The sequence below is a fragment of the Neopelma chrysocephalum genome, unplaced genomic scaffold (genome assembly GCF_003984885.1).
Source record: "Neopelma chrysocephalum unplaced genomic scaffold, ASM398488v2 Primary Assembly neopelma1_42, whole genome shotgun sequence".
In the NCBI taxonomy this organism is placed as follows: Eukaryota; Metazoa; Chordata; class Aves; order Passeriformes; family Pipridae; genus Neopelma; species Neopelma chrysocephalum.
In genome coordinates, this window is record NW_020897700.1 from 17522922 (window position 1) to 17548163 (window position 25242).

The window sequence follows — 25242 nt, forward strand, 5'->3', positions numbered from 1 at the left end:
CTTCTCCAAGCTGAACAGTCCCAGCTCTCTTCCTCATATAAAAGACGCTCTAGTCCCTTAATCATCTGATAATCAACCTTAATCATCATTTAGTCATACTTCAATAAAAGAAAAAATCAAATCTCCCCAGTGAAACAGATTAGATTAGAATTTAAATTCTAGTTCTGCTTTGCTTTCCATGTATTTACTTGTATGCTAACATAGCAAATTAGTTTGATTAGAGCCGCATTTATGCTCAGGTCTTAACAGCTCCAATGTTTATCACAAATGTCCAATCACATCACCACAACTTACAGTTAAAAAATACACTCTGATAAGCAGTGTTGACGTAATGCTGACTTTGCCAAGGTTCTGTCTAACTATTTTCCAGTTCACAATGATGTTTACTTCATAAACCTGTTCTGATATCAATTAGAAGCTGACACTTGAGATCAAAAGGGCCAGCAAGTAATAGGCTTCACCCATATTATGTGCATTTTCCTCTTCTTCGGCTATAGTTGTTCACTAGCTGAATTTATGGCATTTATGAATCTCCTTACAGATAATAACTGTAATAATATATAATAATAATAATAAACACTAAACTTACCAACTACAAAAGCCAATTATTAAAATAAAACCTCAAGCTCAAAAACTAATTCTTTTGGGGGTGAAGTAGAACATGTTTAACAGTATTTCACACATTGCAATACTTACCAATGTCATCATCTGTCCTGTCTATTGGGTCTTTCTCCAAGCAGTCTCTAACAATATCCCTACTCATCAAAGGATCCGATGCCCTTTCAATGTCTTCTTCATCATCGTCATCTTCAGAATCCACTGCTGTCTCTGGTAACCCACTGAGATCCATATCACCTGCTTCACTTTCTGTAGCCTAATACACGTATAAACAATTAAAAAAAAAAACAAAAAAAAATCAAATGTGTTCTGCTACAGATTTCTAGTTAAATGTACAGAAATCTGCCATCCAACCAATCACTCAAATTCATTCAATATTTTTTATATTACTTTCTTCTTCACATATCTTTTTAGAATAACTAGAGATTAATCCATCAAACTCACTATGTTTAAACAGAGCTTTTAACATTCATTTCAATCAGTCACAAATAAAAAGAATTCAACAGATGTTATTTAATCAGTAGGACTTGGGGGGGGATGGATGACTTATATTTCAACCAACAATTTTTTGAAATATTAGTTGCACATAATTTTTTTCAATAAACAGTTCATTAGACAGTTTCTGTCCCCACCCCAACTTTACATTTTCAGACACTTAGAAACATGATGGAATTTTAAACAGACAGCTTTTTGAAATAAGTACAGTATCAAAATGCTACAGGAATTTTGTTATCTCCCAGTAATGTAGGACCGTATTTTTCTTTTACAATTCCAGTTGAACATAGTTAAATATGGCTTTCATTTGCTGATAAACTGCCTAAGAATTTACAGATGCAGAAAAAAATGCAAAAGCATTGCTTAAACGCCACAGATGAACTACACAGTACATCTGCTAAATTTAATCTCCTTTAAATTGTATTAAAATGAATGAAAACATAGTCCAGATATAGCCTGAGGTCGTTAGTATAGCACCTAAAGGTAAATATACTTTAATGACTCAGTTTGAAGACCAAACACTTAATAAATCCCACAAACATTTCTCTGTCACAGCTGATAAAGCTGCTTTTTCTCAGAACCTGATTTAATACCATGGCAGCTGCCGAGGCTCAGCTATCAGAATTTTTAAGGAAATGCAAGCTTCTAATGAGCAAGTTTTAAGCCAAGGTTTGAGAAATCCAGTTTCACAGGCCTTACAGGGATGGTTTGTTTCTGAGACACACACGATGCATTCACATCTGCTTTAAAAATAATACATGGGACAAACACGGCTACTAAAGCTTGTTTGATCGATCTGTCTCTCACTCTTGTAAAAAAGACAACCCACAAAACTAGGTCACTCTCAAATACAGAGAAGGTAAGACAAATTGCATTGGTAATTTTGTAGAATCATCTTCCCTCTCCCTGCCTCACTAGCTGTGGCTGACATCTGTTACTTTAATGCCACTAAAACAGCCACCTTATGAACGGTGACATATGGCTGGAGATGGATCAGGGCTGCTACTGAGAGTCTTAAATGCTTCTGTCCTGCAGCACAACACCGGCTTTGTAACGGGGCCTTGTTAACGTAACAAGCATGATAACAACATCTACACAATATTAAAATTATTCTCACTTCGTGGTTTTGGGTTTGGTTTCTTTTGTTGGTGGTGGTTTGGGGTTTTTTTGTGGCTTTTTTGGTTTTGCCTTTTTTTTTTTTTTTGCTGTTGTTAAGAAAAATGCTGCTCATTTTTTAAGCAGAATAAGGAAAGATACTACTGGCATACAAACAAATCAGCAAAATGATAGCACCAATAGCAGTATTTTCATTAGCAGTCTTCTTACTCTGTTTAACATGCATGTTCCCTATGATACATTTGAAACAGTTGCTGTAACTACTCTTTCAAAATAGCCTTCATCAAAAGTGACTGGTGGAAAAGTTAGTGGCGATGAGTCAGTAGACACACAGCTTATGACACCAATCTGTCAGAATGTGAAGTTTCCAAGAGTGAAAATTCCAGTGACAGTGGGACTGATTAACAGTCAATTTTGCAAACCTTTCCATTACTAACAAGTGCCCCTCCTACCTGCCCAGGTTAAGCTCTCTCAAAAGCACATTAGTAAAATGAATGCAGAACTCAATTTAGTCACACAATGCCAACATACATGAGAAATTTCCACATATTGTACAAAATCTCATAGTTAAAAGACAAGTTATTTCACTGTCTTAGAGCAATAAAACAAAAATGGAAAAAGTTGAAGCTCTTTTATCAAGAAAAGTTGATGCTATTTCAAACAAATTCTCACACCGAATTAAATGTAACTTTGTACTCAGAAATAATATTAAAAATACTACTAAAGGCTACAAGCATATTTCCTGAAGATGATCACCTTTTACAGAGCTTTTTTTTTTCTTTTTTTGACAACTAAAGCTATTGATGAATGAGAAGCAACTAATTTCTAATTTACTAGCTATCAAAAAATACAAACCATTGCAACAAAGAAGCTCAGCACTGAATGCAACAATCTACAAAATAATGAAGTTTATTAATTTAGGACACCTTTATAAATATCTTTCGAAAAAAAAATTACCTTTTTTCAAGCAACTTTTTGAAAATGCTATGATTACCCAAAAGTTAGCAAAGGAAGACAAATTTAGCCTTTTCTCATAGGCAATATGTTTTCACAGCAGTAAAAAACCCCCAAACCAAACCAAAAAACCCTCATTCCACAAGGACTCCTTGTGTTTATACATGCAAAAAGTTTTGTATCAGTTTTGTTACAAAACCACCACAAATAGTTTTTTTTTTTGCTTACTAGCATCACATATGACATTAAGTATTCAAGGTCCTCTTGCTGACACGTTAAACTTCATAACCGACCTGCTCTGAGTATTTCTGCACTCCCTCATGTGTGAGAAAAATCAAGTATGTCTGCACAGGAACCCTTAGTTAAGAAGTAATAGCCTTGCATCTATCTAAGACTAAAGGGGAAACCTCAATTAGCCCCTTATAAACCTCAGCAGCCGAAAACCAGAACACAAGACGAACATCCAACAGAATTTGTACTACAGTCAATCATGAGACTTACAGCTTCTCAGAGTATTTAATCATGGATGAAGCACACCTCAGAATTTCCTTTCCTGGACACATGTTGTACTTTGTTTCTTGGGTAATAAGAGAAATTAGCTTCACTTTAATAAATCTAAAGAGATAGCATGCGAGAAAAATGCTGGTTGCAGCTTGAAGTACAAAACAATGTTTCTCCAAAGTCTGAATACCAACTGTGATAGTAAATTTGTCGTGTCATCTTTCCAACTGTGAAGAAAATTTCTGAAGCTTCAAAGGAATCTCACAATAGTGACAGCCTAATATTTTATTTGTCACATCACCAACGAGAGATCAAGAGATTAAGACAAACATTTTCAAGGCTGATTTGAAGGGCTATTTCACATTTGATACCCAAGGACAATCTGCCCAATTTTAAGCAGTGTCTATAAAGGCTAATATTGCAACAATAAAAAATGGTTGCTCTAACTGCTAAGGATCTTGAAGTCCAAATACACCTCCAGATTTGAGTGATAATTAATTAAACAAATACTGTGAAATAACTGGGAAAAGATGTAAAATAAAGGAGCCTTGTATAAGTTCTCGGTTAGCCTTTGGTTCCTTAACTGACTGGGGGGGAGGGGAGGAGGATTAAAAAAAAAAAAAAGAGAACTAGTATTCATTTCCCCTAGGTCAAACTGGGCAGATGGGGGAAATAGGGACTCTGCTGGTCCCTTTAGACTGGCGTGAGAGGAAACTGATTAATCCCAGCTCTGCTGGTCTTTCATTTTTCAGAGGCATCATGAAGATGGGCATAATGAGAGAGGTGATGGACTGTGAGCAGCTAAAGAAGATGACCTAATTTACTGCTTGTTTCTTTCTCCAATGAATTTTTGGGTTTCTTGAGAAAATAGATTAGAAGAGGTCAAGGGGGATCTATACCTTTACACAATTAAATAACTCTCACCCCAGTGTAACAACTGCTTTATCACACACACATCACCCTTAGTATGGCAAAGAAAGTGGGGAGACTTGGAGAAGTGCTTACAAGATGACTGGCTCTGTTTTAGGCGGCCTTCATAGTTTTCTTTTCACTTTGGGGAAAAAGCTTCTAGGTGAAAATAATATAAAGAAAAAAACTAGAAAACAAGTAAAATAACCATACTAACTACTGATTTCTTAGTATTTTAAACAGACTATTTCAACCTTTATTTTTTTATTTTTATTTTAACTACTTTCTTTAGGAAACATTGCATCATTTTGAAGAATAAATTCCCTTTGTGACTACTGTTACCACCTAAATCAACAATCCAAAATCTCCAACTGCGCAAAACGCCAGAGACCTAAAAAAATTTAAAAATTTAAAAAGCAAGAATAGAAGAAACTTCTTGCACAAACCAGAAATATGTTCATTGCCTGGTGCAGTACTTCAGTCTCATGAAGCTAACAGAGAAAGCAGCCATGCTTAGCTCAAAAAACCCACTTCTTCATTACTTTTTAACCATTGTAGTTTAAGGGCTAAAAAATAAACTACAAAATGAAATTAAGAATGTTTATTAGGAAAAACATTCATTTTTTACTTTCTAATTTTTAAGCCTGTACTGATACAAAACACCAAGAACACTGTCTCTGCCTGTCTCATGAAATCACTTGTAACAGTCTCATTAGCTTGAAACATTCCCTCCTGTCACATAGACACATTGGATCCAGCTTCTCCACAGAGAGAAACCATGGCTAGGGTTTTGTTTTAAATTAGTTTTCAGAAGACTGAGTAAAAGTGTACAATATCAATAAATTAAGATGGAATTCAATCCATGTAATTATAATATGTATTTGTTTATTAAATACTTATACATACTACAGTCAACTATAATTATTACATATACACAAATCATACATAAATCTAAGGTAATGATTTTTTCATACTCCGTTGACACGAGTGCAAATGGCCATGACATACCTTAAAACTCCTTTAGTCCAAGATTTTTACAGGACTCTCCATATATGTTCTTTCAACATCTACCAAAAAACGACAACACAGCAGCCCACATCTGTCATAGAAGTCAGCCTGAGCAGTTTTCCTTACTGAAGATGAAAAGGCGTAACAATCCAGATAATGCACACCAGGAACAGCATCCTACCCTATCGCCAACTAATTGCTGCTTTCTCAGAATGGGGCATTGTTCACCAAGACCACAGGCATACAGGACAAGGACAGAACATATTCTCAGCTATGAGCTTTAGGATAGATTAAGAGGACCTAAATTTACCAGGAGCAATAAGGTACTGCAGAGGACTTAGTTGAAACTGTGGGGGCAGGAGGAGGCAGCTCACAGGACATAGTTTACTCGAGCTGCATTTCAGAGGCTGATTCAGTCAGAAAGACTGACTTTATCTTAAGGTAAAATCTCTTTATTTTGCATACAGTGACTTAGGGGCAGGCTCCATGGACACTGGTTTGAGAGAGAAAAAAGTCTGGGCTCCCTCAGGAAGACTTTCTGGAGGGTGGACATTTCTTCTAGGAGTTACCTTATCAAACTCATGAGAAAGCAAAGCTGATATCTTGAAAATTTCTAAGCAATACACATATCCTGGGAGGGTCTCAGAAAGGATGTTCCTGGTTTCCTGTACTGCCAACAGTATCTGAGCAGACACCAGAGGGCACACAGAGGTGGCAGGAAGCCACCGGTTTGAGGACAGGATAAGGCAAAGAAAGGCTGGGAAAGAGCTGAGCCAACACAGCAACGCCTTTCCAAAACAGGGTGGGGGGAATAACACAAGTTCATGAGCTTAAATCTCCTTCCTCTCCAACCAGAAACATCATCTGGTAATATATACGACAGGTATAGGAACCATTTAGGAGCATATAGGAACATATATGCTTTCATATAGGAAGCACTACCTAAGCCTGAGAGTCAAGAGGGAGCAGCCATACATGAGAAGCAGCAGTGAATGATTTGCTTTGCCAAGTCAATACAAGACAGAATCAAAGTATTGTTCTTGGCAAGTACAAGCCAGCACACAACCTACAAACATTCAGCATCCCCTTCCTCTCAAGTCACCCTATAGAGTTCGTCACTTGATGAACTTATTTCCTAAAATAAAAGTAACAATATTTAAGGACCTTGTTAGTTGGCACCCAAAATGTTTTTGAGAATTGGGTGGGGTAAACATAAAGGTTTATTTTATTTTGGTAAGTACTTCTTATCCTAAAAGAAGTTGTTTCATGTGCAATGTTTGACAAACAAATTTAGATACCGCATTAATATTTAAGAGGAAGTATTCTCAGTTCAATGTTGAAAGCATCTGAAGATTCAGCGTCATGATTTATTAAAAAAAAAAATCTTAAGAGGCCATGAACGTGTTTTCACTGCGAGCAGCTGCTCTTAAGGCTACAGAACTAAAACTCACTAGGATGCAAAACATGATATATCATTACCTCAGATTTCAACAGTAAAGATCTAAATAACAGTAAAATTTAAAAAAACCCCACATTTATTTATCAGTTGGAAGGCAAGATGGTAATCTTTCTAAATCATTGCTTCTACTTAGCCATAATGAACAGAAGTCCAGTCCACTGAACAGAAAAATGCCATTAGATACAGAGCATAAGAATCAGAGGAACAATGATCATGAGCTTTGCCTAAGATCTACTAAATTTGAAACGAAAAAAAACATGTTGATGACTTGGTTATGGTTTACTCTTTTTGAATAAACACTTGGGAGAGAATTAAAAGGCAAACAACTGAGAGAGAATGATTGATCCAATATCTTAGTTTAAAAAAAAAATTTCTGCTTATTTAATCCTTAACCTGACCTAGAGAACTCAAATTACAGCCATTTTATTTTGTTTCGGGATTGGGGTTTTTTGGCAGTACTTAAACATACCTTAATGTTGCTACATTACATTCATTATGACTGAAATCGAGGTCAGAAATTAATGATTTACCACAATTTGAGAAATCAAGTCAAACAATACCTGGTACCATTAAGTTAAATTCAAGATTTTAAGAACCTTATCAGTTTCCACACCTGAACTTACCATTTTCTTAATATAAACATTTCCTCAAGTATGTGTATTAAGACAAAAACATGGGGTTACATTCTACAATGTATTGTCATATTTCTTGATGTTGATATGGACATAGGTTATTTTAAAACTTACTTTGACATTGTGCAATTACATGGTTCTTAATACATCTGTGCCAAGACACCTTTAAATGAGGTATTAATTGTAATTAATTGAAGAAACTAGATAATATTTTGAAGATCACCAAGAATGGATTATGTTTGTAAATTAAGTTTAAAAGAATATTTAAGAAGTAAATTTTCTCTGTGTAAATATTTCCGTAAAGCATTAACTCTTTCCAAACATCAACCATTGTTGATTCCATTATTGCCAATAAAACTTACAGGACTCATCGACCAGGATTTCTCTGAAGTTTCTGTAGTTATCTGTTATATTGTTTGGTTGGGGTCCTTTAATTGCACAGAAATTCAATGATCCTTTTCACAGTTATGAAAGTTTTGCTGAAAGTCTTTGCAAAAAATTTACTTCCAACTTATCTAAAGTATGGCTGTAACTACATACCACCTACGACTGTGTCTCTAGAGGTACTTGTTATTTTTATGTTAAAGTGAAAATCTTTGCAATGAAAGGGATGAAGAAACTCTATAAAAGACTGGAAGAAAAAACCTGATTTTACATCATCTTCACTCTCACAGTATAAACATAAATCCTGTCTCTAAGTAATCCTGTCTTCAGAAGAAATTCTGACAAACCTACTTGACTGACATATGCTATGCCTGAAGTGCAGTTAATTTGACACTTTTCACAAAAATAAACCTTTGCATTATTGCAATTAACTGTCTAAATTGAACTGGGACCTTTTTATAGCTTATCTTCTTCCACAAAAAAAACTTATAAGCTTATTCACCTGAAGCAGAATACATCCTACAACTATGATCACAACTGAACTTGTATGTATTTGTATAGATGCATCATTTAAATGACTATACTTGCAATTATAGAAGCATCCCAAACAAACATTATTCCTCTTCTAGTAAACAGTACTTCATAGTACTTCATGTAGACGTGGTCTCATTAATTTATTATTATTTTGATAGAAATATATTTTAATTGGATCTGATGCCTTTTTTTCAGAATAACAAATTGGTATACTTTCCTATCAAGACAGATCATCCTATAACATTTCAAGAACAGTAAACATCAAGTGAAAAATGCAGACTTCCTCATTTTATTTCACTTTGGATTTTTTTTCTAATTTAAATTTAAACTCTGGATCAGTTTCACAGTAAATCTCTTCAAAATCAAGCTGTTCCAAAAAAATAGCACAGAGCTTTACAACGTGAAGCTGTCTCAGAAGTCTAACTTTAAAAAGTGTCACCAGTTCAACCCACGCATCTTTCTGAGGATGGCCAGGAGGGAATGCACTGCTAAGATGTTGGCATCTGGTTTCTACAAGGTGGAGAAACTGAAATATGCCCCTAAAGTCAGGCCAGCACAGGCTGCTCACTGTGTGTTTATTTTTCCCCATCACTGAATAGTTCTACACTATGAAGCCAACACATCTAAGAAATACAAAATACAGGATCAAGAAGAAAATTGCTCATGTTACAAGGTCCTACACCTATAGTTTTGATGTGTAGACATCACAGCTGCTGTTAAACATTTAGCCAATCAGACAGACAGAGAGAGGAGGTGAAGTGCTGGAGTCAGGCACAGAATTCCTTTGCCTTTTAGGTCCCTTTTTAGGTCCCTTTATGGACACCTGCTGGAGAGGCCATACTGGCTCTCCCTGCTGAAGTTCAGGAAGATTTCCTCCCCTCAAATTACTAACAAAATTCACGAAGCACAATCCTGATATGTGAAACACTAAATCTCTACGTGGCTGACTCAGATCCTGACAAACTACAGTGACATGTCATGTTGCTGTGCTGCAGATTACTGGATGAGTTTTCAAACATCAGACTAATACATGGAGGATAAACCCCTGAAATTATTACAATTCAAACAAAAGTTAGTTTTTTGAAGTCTACCAAGTACTTCTTCAGACAAAAACTGACAATAGGCAACAGCGTGGGCATTTAGCTATTAATAGCAAAACTGTTGGTAATTGCACCTTCGATCAGCATCCATTTCAGTCTTACCTGGTAGATATCAGAAAGGCTGCTGCTTCCTGAATCACTAGTGATGCTACATCCTGAGTGACTAGATGAAACGTGGGTCACCTGTGGGTGGAGACTGTCAGTAAGGTGCAGCTTTGTGAAATCTGCGGGAAGCTACAGGTGGAGTAAAAAAAGCATCATTACAATTTGAAGGAGATACACAGCAAAATTAATTCAAATCATATATATCACTTTACCCTCTGCCAGTACCAATGTATTAAGAAAAACATTGGGGCTTGAGAATGCAGCATAAAAATTTTGAGGTTTGCAGCTTTTTAAACTCATGCAGAGGTCAGCAAATTGTTGCAAATATAAGAGATTTAAGAAAAATGTATCTGAGGACAAACACTAGTGAAGCAATATGCCAAAACTCTTCAGTATCTTGCTATAGGGTTTGAGTAGAATTAAAATGCATATGAATATCGTGCAACTTACAATATCAATACTTTCCTGTAGAATTAAAATTAACAGTTGAGTAAAGTCACATACTTTAAAAAATCAAAAAGCACTGCTCTGGATTTGGTATATTTTGTTTCTCAAGTTGACAAAGTACATTAGAGACAAGTAAAATCCAAGTCACTGAGCTATCTATTATACTTTGAGCCAAATAATATGACAGCAAATAGGAAGTGTGGGAAGACTGATACAATAACGAAGAGCTACAATCCTGAAATGAGTTTGCTCACATGCAGTGCTGAAGAACGAATCAAGACTATGTATTTGATCATTGAACAATCATCCATCAAGATTTGTGATGTGTATTTTCACTATTGCTTTATGCACACAGCTCCCATGAAAATCTTTAAGAACTGCAAACATTGCCAGACTGTAGAAACGACAAAGGAAAATATCTGCTGTCTGAAGAAATATTTAAATGCTATTTCAGGGGCAAATCACTCCTCTCCCCAAGAAGCCTGCATCCCACAGCTAGTTATTAAAAGTATGTTAATGTATCATGTTACATTACATGTTAAAAGTATGTTAATTTATTGCTGTGCAATAAATTCTTCAATAATTAAAAAAAAAACACCTTTGCTCATTAATTTGTTTCAATGCAGACAAGGCAGATATTTTCATCTTAAGGAGTTGTGTTTGTATGAAAAATGTCATATGTAGTATGTCCAACCATGTCAATTATGAATGCTATCTTGGTGCTATTACCATTCCTCCTGGATGGAAATGGAAATAAGGTTCATTCAGCGTTAAGACAGAATAAGCCGATCAGGATAAAAGGTTATGGAAAAAAGTCATCTCCAAGTCACAAGAGAGGATGCTTGAGAAAATTATTAGCTCTGTACAGACAAAGATACTAAATGATTTTACTGCTGTTTGCCTTAAGTTTGTTCATGGAGCATGACCTGAAAGAACCTTGGCTTTAAGATTTGCTATGAAAACCTTAGTGTTATTTAGACTGACTGGCATTTCCTATTCTAATACATCTGAAAAGGATTTCTTCCTTATCACAGCATGACTGTATCAGTGATAATAAAAATGGCTACATTTTAAACATTCTTTCTTAGTATTTTACCTGAAAGAGGAGTTAAAACCAGAAACCAGACACTAATAATACTAAAAGGCTTCAGTAAGCCCTGAGCTAAAGTTGATCTTCATCAACAAAGAGAGGGCAATTAACAAAAGCAATACCCTAATACATACAGCCATGGATGCTGCCTCCAGAAAAATCTAGTTATGCTCACCACTTTTGATGATGTACCAGAAGGAGAAAACAGGGCACTAAGGGAGTGCATTATAGTATCTGTTGTCTTTCCTACTTCACTTTTCAATCTGTAAGTTTGAATTATCACAAAACTGAACCATATATACTGATACTGAGGCCACTATGCAACTTTTTTTATCATTATTTGAGCCATTCTACATATAACTATACATTCCATAGGTAGAATGCATAGGAAATGAACTGCCATAGCTTCTGCAATGTGTCAATGCCTCCTTCAAAAGTACAGTCTCTCATAATTAAAGCAGTCCACGTTTATTTCCAAGAAGAAATCCTACATATTATTTTAAGATCCATGCACCAATTATCTCAAATTCACACATTTAATAACTTAGAAAGATATAATATTTTGAGAGTTTTACTTTTTATAACAAACTAGTTCAGTCCCAAATAAATATTAACTCCATAGAGAGCTGTATATGAATACAGTCTTACATCCAGCCAAACGCATTCAATTTTTCATAGTGCCCTGCAAATATCTCCATGTCATTAACAATGACATTTATTTTTTATCAATGCACTAAAAATTTTAAAAGAACCTTACATCAAAGCAAATCCACTTAGTATGTTAAAAAATAAAATCAAGCTATGTTTAATACAATGACTGCATTTAGTGTTTTAAATGAACAGCAAGAATTTAGGTTTTGTTACTGCACAGGCAAAAGGAAGAAGCAGGGATTGCACAATAACTGATGGAATACATTGCAAATAAAAGCAAGCCTTCAGAATCATTTTGGCTGTAGACAATCAGCTGAAAGCTTGGTGATTACTGGTTTCAGAGTAACTCCTCAAGTCAAAGCCATGTTGCACGAGCTGGACTTGCCAAGTGGTGACAGAAGATCAGAAGCAGGCATTTTACTTTAGGCAACCTAACTCATCACTTTGATCCTAATCAAATAGGACTATTTACAAGCAGAAAGCACATGCTCACATCTTTGCAGAATACTACATCTCTGTGCTACATGCCCAAAAGCGGCATCCACTTTGACTGCCCTACCCCCAAAGTTAAGGCAAAAGGCTGCATGAGGAAAAAAATAAATACAAAAATTAAATAAGTTGAAACATTTAAACTTTAAACTCAATGAGAAATGGTGTGAGAAATACATGTGTTTCTATCTTATTGACATACTGCTATTTAAAATATTTAATACTTGCACTGAACACAATGGGGGAAAAAAGTAAAGCACTGATGACAATGAAAACCCATACGTGCTTAAGTCTTCTACTAAAGTGGGGGGGGGCTGACCCTGGCTGGACACCAAAGTTCCCACCAAAGCTGCTCTGTCACTCCTCTCCCCTGTCCAGCTGAGGAGGGAAAATACAACAAAAGGCTCGTGGGTCTAGATAAGGAAGGAAGAGATCACCCACCAGTTACTGTCATGGGCAAAACAGACTCAATCTGGGGACAAATTAATTGAATTTATTAGTAATCAAATCACAGTAGGATAATGAGAAATAAAACCAAACCTTAACACCTTCCCCTCACCCTACCCTTCTTCCTGGGCTCAACTTCACTCACAAATTCTCTACATCCTCCCCCCACAGTGGTGCAAAGGAACAGGGAATGGGGTTACAGTCCCCGGTAACATCAGGTTACCATCAAAGGTTGTCTCTGCTGCTCTTTCCTCCTTGTGGGGAGGACTCCTCACACTCTTCCCCTTCCAAAGGAGGTAGTCCTCCATGAACTTCTCCAAGGTGAGCCCTTCCCACAGGTTGCAGTTCTTTATGAACTGCTTCATTGTGGGTCCCTTCCACGAGTGCAGTCCTTCAGGAACAAACTCCCCCAGCATGGGTCCCCTGTGGGGTCACAAGTCATGCCAGGAGCCTGCTTCAGTATGTGCTTCCCACAGGGTCACAGCCTTCTTCAGGCATCCATCAGCTTTGGCATGGGGCTTCTTCATGGGGTGCAGGTGGATGTCTGCAGGACCTCTGTGGGCTGCAGGGGCACAGCTGCCTCACCCTGGTCTGCATCATGGGTTGTAGGGAAATCTCTGCTGGGGTACCTGGCACACTTCCTCTTTCTCCTTCTGCACTGGCCTTGGTGTCTGCAGGGTGTTTCTTTCACACATTCTCACTCCTGCCTTCTCTGGTTGCAATTGCACAGTTTTTCTTTCCCTACTCTTTAGAACTCTGTTATCCTAGAGGAACTATCACTATCGCTGATGAGCTCAGCCATGGCCAGTGACAAGTCCAACTTGGAGCCAGGTGGCATTGACTCCTTCAGAAACAGGGGAAGCTTCTGGCAGTTTCTCACAAAAGTCACCCCTGTAGCCCCCTGCAATCCAAACCCCTACCACATTAACCCAATACCATCTATACCTGTCACTCCTGTCCTTGTATTCAGCTATAACTCTATTCTACCGTTTAGTAATGACTTCAGCATTTAGTATAACAAGAAAGTTAAAGGGTTTTTTGCAATGTTTTGAAGCACATACTGGCTAGATCTAGCACAGGCTTTATCAACCAGACCATGAGCAGTATGAGGAAGCCTGACATACCCTTTGCCTCAGAAACATCACCTATTGCAGACTGACAACACCACAAATGGCATCAAAACTGAATACTCATTTTTATCTTGTCTTCCATTTTCACTAAATGATGGCTAGATTTAAGGAGTCATTCAAAGTAACAAGGATCAAAAGTAACTTGTCTATTTTACATAACAAGCACTTATTTTTCTGCGACCACACTAAACTACAGCTTTGCTGAAGTCAACACGTACAATATTTAACTTCATTACTGAACACTCGGAGTCACAGCATCAGAAGGAACTAGCAGACAGAGTAAAAACACAACAGGGTAATTTAGAAAAATTAGGGCATGATTATTTTTCAGTAAATATAGTTTCAAAATACATTAAATGTACCCTACAATAAATAATTAATAGTCATTAAAAGGGTCAGAAAACTGTCCCGATGACCTATTCTCAGGACAACCTTCATAAGTGACAAACATTAAGGTGATATATACATAGATCGAATCAAGTGTACAAGTTGTTAATACAAAACAAGAACCGATAAAATAGTTTCCACCAAAGCACTCGTCTTAATTTGAGAGTAGTCAAAACAGTATTTTATAAACATAAAAAGCAAGCACAAGCATGTACATACACACATCCCTACAGTTTACACACATGGATAGAAACCAGAGGAAAAACAGTACCCCTGGGAACTCCACATTTTACTTCTTGAAATCCCTAAAACAAATGAAAACTTGAACAATTATGTGAAACTATCTTAAAGACAAAGACGTATATCGCTTTTGAACTCTACAATATCTTAAACCCTATCACATCTTCCTATCTTAAAAGCAGCATTTTATTACTTCCACCCTCAAAGTGAGTCATCGCTTTATGCATGCAAAACTAACAATTACTTTGCTCTGAATATGTTCCTTCTATTTTAAGAACGTCATGATTTTCTCCTACACTACAGCATGCCTTTCTGTATAACAAAAGGCAACCTCTATTGCAACTTCCACTCAGAAATCACTGGGCTTATCCTAATGATACAGTATTTTAAAAGAATTAAATACATTTTCAGAATATTTACTGGACAAGAAATCAAAATCCTTGGATACAGCATAAAAAGTAATGAGAACAGACAAAAATTAAGTGAAACTATACCAAACCCCTTTCTTTATTTAAATAGTATTCCTACTTCTGGGTTTTTTTATTTTGTTTTGGGGTTTGTGGTTTTGGTTTTTGTGTTTTTTTGGGTTTTTTTTCATTTGGTGTTTTGTTTTTTAAATGCAGTGAAAACAAGTATAAATGTAACAACGTGAGAGACAGACACAAGAATGTAATTTTAAATTACCAGAATAATTCTGGTTTGAGAGCTTCAATATACTACTAATTTTAAAGCAAACATATCGGTAAGCTTTTTATAAACAAGGTCCTCTACTGAAGGCTGCTCAGCACTTCATGAAAAATTTATAAACCTGCGAAGTGACTGAAGTAGATCTGCAAAAAGACGGGATTACAGAGAGCAAAGGTGTAACATTCTGTTATGCAATTCCCAATGAATGCTCTTATACGTAATTAAGTGCCACTGAGACAGGCTAAGCAAGTACAGAAGACATAATACAACACAAGATATCACCTTTATAGCCTCTATTTCCACTTTCTGAGATTAAAGAAGCACAAGCAAACACTGATTCTTTAACCTCTAAGCACATGAGCACTTATTTTGTAGTAACTCTTTACTAATAAAACAAAAGCCACCATAACAAAAAAGTATTTTCATTCTATAGATGACACACTTAGTCCCCCAAATATAACTAAGTAAATTACAATGAAGTTATTTTGGGATTCTGTATCTTTTTGTGAAGGAAGAAGAACAGCAGATAAATAAAATCAATACTGTGCCTTAGTCTTTCTCATTTCTTTTTCCCCACCAAAACAGAAGTTCTAAAATTTTTATTGTGCTACAAAAGTGTAGATCACCAAGGCAGTATTCCTCAGTATCCTATCAAATTATTACCATCTTATTTCACTGTTTTATATAAATGTACATTTTTATATTAAATGTTTGTAAGTCTGTTGTCTGAATTTTAAAGCTATACACGTTTATATATATACACATATATATATTTATGGTATTTAATGACTGAAAGAAGAAATATTTCTAATTATGGTGGCTATTCACTAACATACTATTTCAACGTAATTCTTTCACTAACCAAGGGAGACATCAAGGAAAACTTTTTTATGGTTGAGTGATTTTAAACACAGCAGTCAATGTAAGTAATTACTGAATAATAAAGTAATTGTTATCGATTCTGTCTGCAGACATGATGCAAGCTGACATGTCCAGTGGAGAATTAAAATAAAAGTGTAAACTATATACAGTTCAAATTAGGATGCAATTCACATGGAAGAAGAATTTCCTTGTACCTAGGGGTGGAAAAGATTAAGAAGCTTCTATATATATTCTACAAAAACTTCTGTAAGACTTAAATAAAAACTTACTGACTTGAATTATATCTTCTGTATAACTGTTCACTTTAGACAATAATACCTCACGTATTTCAAATCTCTAAATTTTCCTCAGACATCTTTCTGTGAAGCTGTGGCTCAAACCTCATGAAGATCTACTCTTAAATATTTTCTTCATCTTGAGTACAACACAAGACATAACCGTGTTCTGAATATTGCATTTTGATACTATTGCTGTTTAGCAGTTGTTTATATACAAAGCCCAAGCAGAACATCTCTAAAAGTAATAAAAGAAGGTATTATAAGGATCTTTTCTGGCAATTTCTTAATACTTTCCTCCACTGATACTTTGCTACAGCTAGCCACCCTCCCCCCACCCCAAAAAAAGAAAACTATTCAGAGGTTCAAGCTAATGCAACGTGAGCTGCTGGTCTTGGGGAGAGAGCAAGACAGAGTGAATGCACAGGAACTTCATTTTCTTTCCCCTTACGAAACACACACCGACTGCCACTTACTCATAGCTCTCAGCAGCTAATCCTATGAGCACTTAATGCATTGAATCCCTTGCTTGAAGGATTATTGACTTCTGCAGAGGGACAGAGGTGGTAAAATTTAAATGGGTGTCTGGGGAATGAAAAAGCTCCCAGGGACAACTCTTTATAAAGGAAAAGAAATGTATCAGTGAAACACACCCATTCTTACCTAATTTAACTACCTTCTCTGTTGTATGACCAAATATGTTAGTATTTGTTCTTTCTTTTGACAGTGTTTGAATTAGAGATTTAATGTGGCATTTTATATTCAAGTGTCTTACTTCAGGGAATCTGACAAACATTATTCCTTCAGCAAACACAAATGTCAATTTATTGACAACATGTGGGGAAAATAAAAAAAGAAAAATTGTATCATCCAGGTATTTACAGTACCAGTGAATCACTAATACAAAGGAAAAAACTGCAGGAAGGAACTAAATCATACTGAACAATTTTCCGAAGTTTTTCTCAGGTTTCTGAAATTCTGAACTCAAACCATGATAACAAATTTACAATGAATGGAACAAATCTGCACGATCAAAATATTTTTATTTAGAACTTTACTCAGAACTCTATGTCAGTCAAAAAAATGCCTTGTAAAAGTGTAACTTCTTAATTGGGCAACAAAGGATAGATAATTCAGTAATTTTAAAATATGGACTCTGTGGTGGTTTTAAAGTTACAGCAGTTCTGCTACAGGGATCAAGCTAGAAAGATCTCTACAACTTTTGACTGCAGGTATACATTTAAATACCAACAACTCTGACAACCTCAACCACATGGAGAAACATGGTGACACTTTGCAGAAGGGATTACGTAGAATTCTCAGATTTGCTTCCTCTTTTTTCATTAAGTATCTGGTATTTTGTATTATTTTATTTCATAAATAAATAAATTTATTCCAGATTTAGATCAGATTCCATTCTTTGAACTACTGTGAATAGCAGAATCTCTATTCTGGTGTATTATGTCTACACATGTCCAAAGACACACTCTACCACTCTTGGTAGCATCCCGCTGTCTCACCAAGCCCTTGCATTTAAGAGCCCCAACAGAGCATGCACAGCCCACACCCCCACACAAACTAACAGCTTCCCAAAAACACTGAATAAGGTTGGGAAGGGAATTCATCCTGTGGAAATCTACATAATTAAAACTGACAAGTAGGGACAGGCACTCACTGATGACTGCTGTTTAGGATGAAGGAAAGACCGTTCTGAGGCATTTCAATATCTCTAGGGTAGGAAGGTAGAAAACAGAGTTCGATCACTGAACTTCAGTAAAAGTTCCATATTATTTAATAGCAATAGACATGGAGGAAAAAAAATAATAGAGCCTGGCTTTGCAGAGATCTCTCTCCTGGGAATAACTGATTTTCATACTAACAAAATGCATGCTCCAGTTGATGTTTTTCCCACAGTTAAGTATTTCTAAATACTTCCTCTTGTAGCTGTTTGGGTGCTTAATATGCTGAGAACTACTGCTGGGTTGGAAACGAAATGGCCCGTTTTCAGGGCTTTTGGAGACTTGGAGGGTTACATTTTGAACTCTTTGGCCTGTTACAAGTAACTGTGGGAGAGGAAGGAACAGAGAACCTTGTAACAAACTTTGTTTCCACAGGAAACCAGACAAAAGATTTACGCCTAAGGATGTAAAAGCAAAAAAAAAGTTCAAGAACACTTTATGTAGGCACATACGTTTACAGGAAATGTTAATTCAAACATTTTCAAGCAAGATGTTCTCAATCCTACAGAATATTTTAAATAAATAACAGAATGCTCATGTATACCTCACATATAGACTCATTTGGTGTTTCTTACATAGCAGTCTCACAAGGGGACACAAGGGATGATAAAAAGCAATTACACCAGCAGGGGTAAAACTCATGGCACCTGCAGACAGATTTTATTTTCAGCTTTAAGGCACCACTCAGAATTGGAAACCACTACAGAGAAGTGAAGAGTTTAACCCAAAGGTGAAAACATATTCTGGGCACATCTTAAATGGTTTAAAGCAAAGATCTATGATATGTTTACAATTCCAACTGTTGAAGCCCTCCCATCAGTAGAGCATTCTTACATCATGTGTTGCTGTTGGAGGTTTTTTTTATACCTGATCACAGAATACTTCATGATTAGAGCATTCTAGCCAATCTACCAAAGCTTGATTAAGTTTTTCAAACATCCACGAGGTGATAGCTCAGTTTTGAACTGTAGCCAGTCAATGTGAACTACTGCAGTTTACTACTGAACTACAGCACTGAATTTTACTGCACTGAACTAACTTACAACAGTCAAAGAAATCAAAGTGAACTGATTCTAGAATAAATTAATTTAAGGGCTACTCAAGTAATTAATTTAAGGGCTACTCAAGTAATTAATTTAAGGGCTACTCAAGTAAGTGTTATTTTTTTAAAGATGGGATATGAAAAATTATCAATATAGAAACTGTCTTAGAACTCCCCTCTTTCTAAGTGGAGGGAAAAAACCAAAGGTGGTGATAAAACCTGCTGGTGTCACAGTGCAATAAGACACTGTTGATAGAAGAGATAAGCAGGACACTTCTGTGAGCATATGATAACTCCAACTTGGGGTAAAAGAAACATAATGCAGTAGATGATGACATGAAAGCACGTACTTTAAGACAAAAACAAAGGGAACTTCCCTGTCAGAAATGACTGTGAAAAAGTTTCCATGTATCAGCTGATCAGAAGGTGACTGAATTGTTCAGGTGATGCAGCAGAAGGAGAACTCAATGAGATCACAGCATGCATCCTTCAGAAATACAGATCTGGGCTCTTCTCCATGACCCCAGCAGGGACCTTATTTGGAAATGTTGCACACAGTCCCAGCTGTATGTTTTAAATAAAGATGGGCTTCTCTCACATAGAGTGAGAAAAGAACTATCAGGACTATAAGAAGAAAAAACAACATTTGAGAAAGTGCAGGAAGAGCAGGGCTTTTTCAGCCCCCACTGAGAGCAGGCATGAGCACTATCCAGAAATAGAAAGGAGGGAAAAGAAATATTTCCAGTAAAAGGCAATGCAGGTGTGAAGCCTAATGAGTGGGAAGCTGAAAAAAGGCTGCTTTCTAATGAACCACAGAGATTCTCGAAACCAGACTCCACAGGATCTGTGGCAGAAGCGGCTTTCAAACTGAAGCTAGGCCAAGTTATGAGTGTGCTGCACAACAGTGTGTAACAGCAGTGACCCAGAAATTCCCTTCCAGATCCATGTCACTCCTTCAAGCAAAAGAATCTGAAGTGTGCCTGTTCTTTTACACTTATCATTCAGAAGCAGACTAACTAAAGGAGGAAAAAAGACAAAAATCAACATGATTAACATGATAACATTTTCTTTTGGGTTGCTTCTTTGTAGACACCTAAGTACTCTGTACACTTTCGAGGTAAATTTTTTAAAGATATAGATATATAGGGAGCTACTGTGTACAGATACAAAAATTGGAGATTTCCATTTGTAGACTGAGTCTTGCCTCTATAAAATACCAGATTAACTGAAGGAAAATTTGATGAAAATTTAAAGAGAGACAGGACTATTCACAGGCAATTAAACGAAAATTTTGTTTGAAGTCTGATGGCTGCAGCCATGTCAATGCCACCCTTGGAGTTTTAACTAAAGCATTATCTTTGCTTTATAGTATCAAGGAGTAGTTCAGGAGAAAAGTGGGTGCAAGTTTCCTCTGTTTTCCCTGTCTGACAATGAAAGATGCACACTTTTGCTTCACCTCAAACAAACAAACAAAAACAGAAACCACAACACAAACCAAACAAACAAAAAAACAACAACAACAAAAAGAACTGCAATATTACAAGATGAATATCTCAACACACAAGTGGACATCAAACCACTTGCTAAATCTTGTTTTCAAGAATAATCTGATTGTAGCATTCTTTAATATAAAGCAAAAATGCATTACCATAATCAATGTTTTGAGATTGCTAATTGCATAATAGTGACCATTTAAAAACAATGACACAAAATTAAAAAAAAAAAAGTTGGGCAAATAAGAGGCAATTAATTTTGCTTAAAAATGGGGATGATGTAAATTTCAAAGTAAGGTGAATTAAAAAAAAATATTACTTAAAAAGATCTTTAAGTCTAGAGATAATACTTCTAAGACCACCACACAGAGAGTAAAAAGGTTTCATATTTGCACTACAGAGCAATATAGGTAGTCTTGCTATTTCCCTGGATAATGTAAAAATAGCACAGCAATGAGAACTCAAAATATTTTTAAATGACAAGCATTTCCCTTTATACACAACTAATGTTGCAAAATCTTCAAACAGTATGATTTTATCATATCTATGATTTTTTAACACTATACTGACATGACTACTAGTCAAACAGCTTTAGTACTTACTGTATGAGTTTTGAAAGTGCAACTGTACTCATGCAATGGCAATACAGCAGCAGTGAATGTTGCTGTAACAGCCCCGGCTTTGCTTGCTACATTATTTTATACTTTTCCTCACATGGTAATCAAAGAAAATTAATGAAAATTTTTCACACTGACACAAGCTTTTAAAACTGTGTGTGCCATCATGCACTTCCAATACCTTCAGAGTTTCTATTCTGTCACACAGAACAAGATTCCAACTTCTTTGAACTAGTATAAATATTTATTAGTTGGGGCAAAAGACCTACTAGTTGTGCTCACTGTGATCATAGAAAGGGAAAAAGTGAAGGACCATTTTTCTTCTTTTTTGTCAAGGACCTTTTAGGAAATGCTAAGATGTTCTCTGAATTCTGGAGCACAGTGCAGCAACCACTGTGCAAAGCCATTTAAAATTATTTACAAATATCAACACAGAAGCATCTTTTATATTAATAGTATCTCCACTGAATTTTGAAACAACCTGTAGAGCTTTTCTTTATAGTCCCAGTGGCACTTACTCAAAACTATAATATCTAATGCTAAGTTCCACTAGCCTCCCACCTTTTTTTTTTTTTTAAAATCACCTAATTTTTACAAATGTCCACAACAACACACAAGACGAGCAAAACAAGAAGGTTCCATACAGAGCCTGCTAAAATCAGGGCTACTTTAGAGTAAGGAGGCATTGTCAATTGAAGCCCCATGTTATTCTGCTCAAAATGCTGACATTCAGATGTCACTTCCAGAATTTTATCTATTTGTGTCTGTGCAGATGTGCAAACAGAGTTTAAAGCATCTCTTATATTCCTGCCTTGAGTCAACAGCATACTAAAAACACAATCCATGTAGCAACTTATATATTCTACTGACACCATGAAATATTTCAGTGCTGTTTATTCAGGAAAAGATTTTACATTACAGATTGCCAAGCTGCAGAAAAATAAGCAATACAGAAATCAGCTTGAAACACTAGGGCCAATAACTGAAGCTGATCCTACAGATACAATTAGTGACATTCATCTTTTTTCTCCCACCTACCAGAAGATAAGCTTTAGAGACTCAGGATGCGTGCATTTACATCACCTACTGCACTAGGTCACCTTGCAATAACCAGATAATCTGGGAGTCAAGTCAACCACAGATTCATGGCAGCATTACAATGGACTTTGCTCTAACACATGGTGCAAGAGATTTAGAAAGTTACTTTCTTTCATAAAAGTGGTAGACGTTTTAGTCAATACTGCATTAAACATGTTATCTCTGTTAACATGCTTAACTGAATAAAATCCCAGTTGGAACATTGAGCCTCCACTTAAAATTAAAAAAAAAAAATCATATTACTCTAATTCAGGCATTCCTAATTTTAGTTTTCCCTGGGTACCATCATCACAGAAAGAATAGTAATGTACAATACTACTGGAAGTTGCAGGTGTAGGAGTGACATTTAAGTGTCTAAACAACCTCTTCCTTTAACAGGAAAGAAGTAAATAACTAGATTTTCTGTATCCTGCTGCTGAGATGCATGCCACTGTTTGTGAAACTACACTTTAGTACCCATTTATAGGAAAAGTAGCTGTATTCAGGGACCTTGGAAAATCTCTGCTAAATGGAAATTTCCAAAATCCTTTGCTCTGAAATGCAAGAAGTCTCTAATCTTCTCATGATACTGGAAAAAATCCCACCACCAACAACAATATTATCAACTGTAAGAACCTACTAATTTAAAAACAAGCAAGACTGAACAGGACAGAAACTCCTGGAGTCAGACAACAGAAAATGTTTGCAGAAGTCAAACACCAGCAGGCAAGGAGAGGTACACTAGCATACAGACTTTCACAGTTATTAAAAGAAACTAACATTGTTTTCATTTTAGTTTGGTTTTTAGTCTGCACCTACAGCTGTGAACAGCTTCACTTTTAAAGGAATTAGTATGAGTCTTCTCTGTTGCCTTAAAAAAGAAAAAAATCCAGGGAACCACCATTTCCAGACAGAGTTAATTATTTAAGTACCACATTTTACAAAGGCTTCAAAATCCATAAATCCATGCATTTTCGTTTTTCTCCTGGTTTGTTAAAAGCAAGGACAATATAAAAAAGATCCTTCTACATTATTTATGTGTATTTCAAACAAAACCCCTCTACAGTCAGCTTCTTATTCAAAGGTCAAAAAACCTAGCTGAAAATCCACTGGTGATGTGGGTCAAGACTGAAATGCAAACACGCCAGGGAGGCACATCCAAGTCTAACATCTGGCTCTTTCCTGAGCAATCTAGAAGAGTAAAGAGCTACTGCCTGCCAAGTATTTGGAAAATATGGGCTGCTTTTTTTCCTAGCTCGTTATCAGGAATACATTAAGATTTAGAGGTCAAGCTGTACCTTGATCAGTGGAGCAGCAGAGGCAAAGAGTGTACAGTGCATGGTTTTAAGAACCTTTAGCTCCTTACATGTAAGAAAAACAAAACAAAAAACCCCCAACAAATCCAGAGCCCAAAAAATGCAGTTCGGCTAAGATGATGGTTCAGGGCTGATGGTTCAGCAAACCTAGGATATAGCTAACTAAGAAATAATTCCCAAAATAAGTTTAGATTTCCCAAAACAATTTTTTTTCAACCACGACCAAGTACATTCAGGTACAATGTCCTTCATCACCTCATTTTCAAGCCATTGATCCCACTACCAATATTAAATTTATAGTCCAGTTCTGCAGCCATATTCTCTTTTTCAGGCATTCCCATTCTCTTTCAAATCATCCCAAGTTAGACCTTCCTGACACTCATGCAACTCCTACGGCATTCGACAGGCTGGCAGGCACACAGCAGCAGAAGGGCATTGAGGAAACAATGCTATGGATGGAGTCCTAAGAGCATAACCCAGCTCCCATTCTCCTGCCTCTGCAGGAATAACGGCAGCACAGAACAGTAAAAGCCTATTTTTAACTATAAAACAAGCCAACATGACTACACACACAAAGGGAGACCTACAAAATAGTAAAACATCATTTTTATGAAATCATTCTTCAGAAGAGGAAAAAATGAAGAAAGCTTGAATCCATTTTTCTTACTTGCAAGGTCACAGTTTGGGAGTCAAGCCATAAACTAATAAATCCTACCTGGTCTGTTTGTCCAAATGACCCAGCAGACAGCATCTATGGCTGTAAGCAAGCAAGCTGACAGGTTGCAGTCAGATAAAACAAGGCAATATTTATAGATTGAGTTAAAGAAATCACAGGTTGAGGAATTTGACCACCGTGTTATTGTCTGGGTTTACAACATCATTGCTGGCTGTCCCTATACCTCTAAAGATCAGGTAACTGCAGTTACCAAGAGGATGCATTACAGTTACTAAAAGTTGGCATTTGGTCACCAAACCTGGGACAGTTGAAATAAGTAACCTACATGTAGAAAGTTACATGGGCTACATGAAGCTACATTTTGTGATTGCCACAGCATTTTTTAGCTTATTAACAGATACTAAACATAGCTATAATGTAATACTTTGCACTTTGTATTATAACTCACAAGCTTGCTTTTCCTCTGTTTTGAAAAGCAACTGGCTCTTGATCCAATCGAGAAACTGGGACTGAAAGAGAAGGCTGGTGTTGCATATTCCCAGTCCAAAGGAGAATTGTCATCTCTGTTTAAGAGCTGCAAATGCCATGGAGGTATGGATACATTTGAGTGTAGGGAGTCACAACCATCTTCACATTCAAAGTAAAAATCTTCACATTTTGTCAAATGGTTCAGAGCTTTCTGTTGTCAATTACAGTAGTCACTAAACTGGAACTCAGAAGACACATAAGGAAAATTAGAAAG

At 36.3% G+C, this 25242-nt stretch overlaps 1 protein-coding gene across 7 annotated transcripts in view; it reads right to left on the minus strand.

Annotated features, from left to right (window-relative positions):
• The window catches only part of RAPGEF2 (Rap guanine nucleotide exchange factor 2), a 183599-nt gene that overhangs the window by 37042 nt on the left and 121315 nt on the right, over window positions 1–25242 (minus strand). For 5 of the 7 annotated variants that reach the window (XM_027676807.1, XM_027676810.1, XM_027676806.1 and 2 more), the window contains 2 exons: window positions 9813–9944; window positions 697–874 (listed from right to left, as the gene is read on the minus strand). In XM_027676807.1, coding sequence (XP_027532608.1) covers window positions 697–874; window positions 9813–9944 — 310 coding nt within the window. The remainder of the gene's footprint in view (window positions 1–696; window positions 875–9812; window positions 9945–25242) is intronic. The other 2 variants (XM_027676814.1, XM_027676811.1) reach the window with 2 other exon arrangements.